The sequence below is a fragment of the Salmo salar genome, chromosome 09 (genome assembly GCF_965601325.2).
Source record: "Salmo salar chromosome 09, fSalSal1, whole genome shotgun sequence".
Taxonomy (NCBI): Eukaryota; Metazoa; Chordata; class Actinopteri; order Salmoniformes; family Salmonidae; genus Salmo; species Salmo salar.
The window spans coordinates 156745549-156751063 of NC_138299.1; the positions used below are offsets into that span (position 1 = coordinate 156745549).

At 40.8% G+C, this 5515-nt stretch overlaps 1 protein-coding gene across 1 annotated transcript in view; it reads right to left on the reverse strand.

Moving 5' to 3' along the window:
* Nucleotides 1–4411: 4411 nt before the first annotated feature.
* LOC106613294 (extracellular calcium-sensing receptor) overlaps nt 4412–5515 on the reverse strand; it is a 7261-nt gene continuing 6157 nt past the window's right edge. The window contains exon 11 of the mRNA XM_082955553.1: nt 4412–5515. This exon is cut by the window's right edge and continues 259 nt beyond it. Within this exon, the coding sequence (XP_082811679.1) occupies nt 5346–5515 (170 nt within the window). The 3' untranslated portion in view covers nt 4412–5345.

Consider the following 5515-nt stretch of genomic DNA (forward strand, 5'->3'; position numbering starts at 1 on the left):
CAGACTGTTATGTTCCCCAGGTTCTGTATTGTTGTGGCTTTGTATGTGTGTCTATTTCAGGAAATGGCTTGCTGGATTCCAATCGCAGCTGATTGGTCAGCCCCACTGCTGATTGGAGCTCTGACCCCTCCCTCTCGTCAGGGGATACAGCTGTTTCTTCAATTACCAACTCCTTCTCCAGCTTGATAAAAGCCAGTGTTCCTTCATCAGAGGGGAAAGCTTATTTTTTTATGTCCTGTGTTGGTTGTTGTGGCGGTCAGTGAAAGTTGTTTTTGTATTATTTTGTAGCCGCTCCTTCAGAGGTATGTGTATGCTAATAGGACTTAGTGTTTGTGGTTATTGATATTTCACATTTAGAGTATTGGTAGATTATTCTGTGTTTCATTTGTTCCCAGGGGGGGTAAGGGGAACACACCTTGGGAGTGTTTAGGCAAGAGGCCTCCGGGCATACATAACCCGTAGTATTTACTCTATGCACACTAGGTAAGACCTGGGAGGACCACCCCCTGTATTTTGGTTAGCGCACCAGGTGGTACTAAATGTTAGGTAATACCTGGGTGGACCACCACCTGTATTTTGGTTAGCGCACCAGGTGGTGCTAAAGGTTAGGTTAGTAGTGGAAAGGCATGTAGGAGAGTGGATTCCTTAACATTTACTTTCTTTGCTTTGGTTCCGTCCACATTACCAAGTGTTAGGAATAATAAATTCCCTGTAAGCGGTATTTTTCTCAGCCTCTGTCGTCCTTCCCCTGCACCTACGATCACATACTTTTTTTTCACTCCACGGGGAGTTGAGGAGATGTAGCAGGGTGTTGCGTTCCCTCCAAGAGGCGTACGTAGCACAGACCCTTTATTCACTACTTTGTTTGATTCTTTAATCAGAACATTTTCAGCTGTGCTAACATACTTAAAAAAGAGTTTTCTAATGATCAATTAGCCTTTTAAAATGATAAATTCGGATTAGCTATCACAAGGTGCCATTGGAGTGATGGTTGCTGATAATGGGCCTCTGTACGCCTATGGAGATATTCCATAAATCTGCCGTTTCCGGCTGCACTAGTCATTTACAACATTAACAATGTCTACACTGTATTTCTGATCAATTGATGGGTTTTTTAATGGACAAAAAAAAAATTGCTTTTCTTTCAAAAACAAGGACATTTCTAAGTGACTTCAAACTTTTGAACAGTAGTGTATACTAAAAATGTGTGAAATTAGTTTTGATTTTGAATGGACCACAGTGGCAGTGGAAAAAGTGCATATCATCCGTAGGCCTTTGCACTTGAATAGCGAATGGAGGAGGCTTTTCCTGCGGTTCATTTTCATGCCAGCCAGGTGGGCTACTCTGGTTTTAAAGAGTAGCAATGTGCTTAACATTAGAAAAGTTGAAGAATAAATATAGTAGTCCTAGCTTATAGAAATCTGATGGGATCCTCTTTTTAATAGAGGCCATCAAAACGCTTTCCTCATGCAATTGCATAGCCTATTGAAATGTTGTGCAACATGAGCTTCTAGGAACAATTATTTCATTCAATGCAACAATCAGCTATGAGGAGCTCTCGATGCGTAACGTGATCCTATTCCACTCAAACTCTGATTGCCAGGGCTCTCATGAAGTGCTTGATTTGCTCTTCAATTGCTTTTGCAATTCAACGGTCAACAAAAAATTCAACAAAAAAGCAAGAAAGAAGGTGAAGTTAAAAGCAAGCAAGAAGGATGGTTTGCTTTCCTATGGTTATTTCGGGTAACAAAATCAACATCCGGTTAAAAACAACGCTAGGGCAGATGGCAAAGTATCTGAACTCTGGTGGCAAATATCGTATACCATGGCGTCTAATGGCATTCACCTTCGTTCTCTCAATGAAAACGACATCCAGTTTGCTATCTAGCTTGTGCAATCTGAATGCAGCATAACAGCCCAACTCCTTATTGTTCAGCATAACAGCCTAACTCCTTATTGTTCTGCTCCTGAGTGGCACAGTGGTCTAAGGCACTGCATCTCAGTGCAAGAGGCATCACTACAGCCCCTGGTTCAAATCCAGGCTGTATTACATCCGGCCGTGATTGGGAGTCCCATAGTTAATGTTCTTAACTGACTTGCCGAGGTAAATAAAATAGCAGCCCTACTCCTTATTGTTCAGCATAACAGCCCTACTCCTTTTTGTACAGCATAACAGCCCTACTCCTTGTGGTACAGCATAACAGCCCTACTCCTTATTGTACATCATAATAGCCCTACTCCTTTTTGTACAGCATAACAGCCCTACTCATTTTTGTACAGCATAACAGCCCTACTCCTTATTGTACATCATAACAGCCCTACTCCTTATTGTACATCATAACAGCCCTACTCCTTATTGTACATCATAACAGCCCTACTCCTTATTGTACATCATAACAGCCCTACTCCTTGTTGTACATCATAACAGCCCTATTCCTTGTTGTACATCAAAACAGCCCTACTCCTTGTTGTACATCATAACAGCCCTACTCCTTATTGTACAGCTTAACAGCCCTACTCCTTGTGGTACAGCATAACAGCCCTACTCCTTGTTGTACATCATAACAGCCCTACTCCTTATTGTACAGCTTAACAGCCCTACTCCTTGTGGTACAGCATAACAGCCCTACTCCTTATTGTACAGCATAACAGCCCTACTCCTTGTTGTACAGCATAACAGCCCTACTCCTTATTGTACAGCATAACAGCCCTACTCCTTGTTGTACAGCATAACAGCACTACTCCTTGTTGTTATTCATTTTCACTGTGTATTTATTCCTCACTAAATACAGTATAATATGAAAGAGGACCCGTCAGCATTTCACTGGTAGTCTACACCTGTTGTTTATCAAGCATGTGACAAATTTAATTTAATTTCGATTTGATTTTAGGAAGGAGATATGGGGAAAGGAGAGATTCCCACCGTGGGTAAGCAAACAGTGGAATATGCCTGTTTACATTTTAGTGAAAGATGAGGGATACACACACACACACACTGGGTGATGAAGGAATCTCTTCCACCATGAGTAGACGTAATCTTTATTGGTATTGTTGAGTATATAAAGACATATTTCATTTCATTCTGACACATTATTCTGACACATTATATGACTACACAGTTGAAGTCAGAAGTCTACATAGACTTAGGTTGGAGTCATTAAAACTATTTTTTTCAAGCAAAACTATAGTTTTGGCAAGTCGGTTAGGACATCTACTTTGTGCATGACCCAAGTCATTTTTCTAGCAATTGTTTACAGACAGATTATTTCATTTATAATTCACTATATCACAATTCCAGTGGGTCAGAAGTTTACATACACTAAGTTGACTGTGCTTTTAAACAGCTTGGAAAATTCCAGAAAATGATGTCATGGCTTTAGAAGCATCTGATAGGCTAATTGACATAATTTGAGTCAATTGGAGATGTACCAGTGGATGTATTTCAAGGACTACCTTCAAACTCAGTGCCTCATTGCTTGACATCATGGGAAAATCAAAAGAAATCAGCCAAGACCTCAGAAAAACAATTGTAGACCTCCACAAGTCTGGTTAATCCATGGGATCCATTTCCAAACACCTGAAGGTACCACGTTCATCTATACAAACAATAGTACGCAAGTATAAACACCATGGGACCACATAGCCGTCACACAGTTCAGGAAGGAGACACGTTCTGTCTCCTAGAGATGAACGTACTTTGGTGCAAAAAGTGAAAATTAATCCCAGAACAGCAAAGGACCTTGTGAAGATGTTGGAGGAAACAGGTACAAAAGTATCTATATCCACAGTAAAACGAGTCCTATATCGACATAACCTGAAAGGACGCTCAGCAACGAAAAAGCCACTGCTCCAAAACCGCCATAAAAAAGACAGACTACAGTTTGCAACTGCACATGGGGACAAAGATCGTACTTTTTGGAGAAATGTCCTTTGGTCTGATGAAACAAAAATAGAACTGTTTGGCCATAATGACCATCGTTATGTTTGGAGGAAAAAGAGGGACGCTTGCAAGCCGTAGAACACTATCCCAAATGTGAAGCACGGGGGTGGCAGCATCATGTTGTGGGGGTGCTTTTCTGCAGGAGGGACTGGTGCACTTCACAAAATAGATGGCATCATGAGGCAGGGAAATTATGTGGCTATATTGAATCCACATCTCAAGACATCAGTCAGGAAGTTAAAGCTTGGTCGCAAATTGGTCTTCCAAATGGACAATGACCCCAAGCATACTTCCAAAGTTGTGGCAAAATGGCCTAAGGACAACAAAGTCAAGGTGTTGGAGTGGCCATCACAAAGCCCTGACCTCAATCCCATAGAAAATTTGTGGGCAGAACTGAAAAAGTGTGTGCGAGTGAGGAGGCCTACAAACCTGACTCAGTTACACCAGCTCTGTCAAGAGGAATGGGCCAAAATTCACCCAACTTATTGTGGGAAGCTTGGGGAAGGCTACCCGAAACGTTTGATCCAAGTTAAACAATTTAAAGGCAATGCTACCAAATACTAATTGAGTGTATGTAAACTTCTGACCCACTGGGAACGTGATGAAATAAATAAAAGCTGAAATAAATCATTCTCTCTACGATTATTGTGACATTTCACATTCTTATAATAAAGTCCTAACTGACTTAAGAAAGGGAATTTTTACTAGGATTAAATGTCAGTAATTTTGAAAAACTGAGTTTAAATGCATTTGGCTAAGGTGTATGTAAACTTCCAACTTCAACTATTGGTATTAACAAAGTAATATGGTGAAAGTTTACCAGGAAATCAACGTTTTCAAACAGAATGGACATTCTACAATCCTTAAATCACAATATGAGTATGTGTCAGTTCACATTTGTCCCTCATGTGTTTCTTGGTGGTTTATAATTGGACATCATGTGTTTGTTGATAGTTTCTGATTGGACATCATGTGTTTCCTGGTAGTTTCTGATTGGACATCATGTGTTTCCTGGTAGTTTCTAATTGGACATCATGTGTTTCTTGGTGGTTTCTAATTGGACATCGTGTGTTTGTTGGTGGTTTCTAATTGGACATCATGTGTTTCCTGGTGGTTTCTATTTGGACATCGTGTGTTTGTTGGTGGTTTCTAATTGGACATCGTGTGTTTCCTGGTGGTTTCTAATTGGACATCATGTGTTTCCTGGTGGTTTCTAATTGGACATCATGTGTTTCCTGGTGGTTTCTAATTGGACATAATGTGATTCTTGGTAGTTTCTAATTGGACATCATGTGTTTCCTGGTGGTTTCTAATTGGACATCATGTGTTTCCTGGTGGTTTCTAATTGGACATCATGTGTTTCCTGGTGGTTTCTAATTGGACATCATGTGTTTGTTGGTGGTTTCTATTTGTCCATCATGTGTTTCTTGGTGTTTCTCTCTGGTCTCAGGAGGATGATGAAACACTTTGGAGCAAACAGACAGAACAGCAGCCCAAAGCTGGAAGCTAAGATGGCGAATATCTCCACAGCTACAGTGTACTTCCCAGGAGAGCTGACGTAGGCAGGGACGAAGG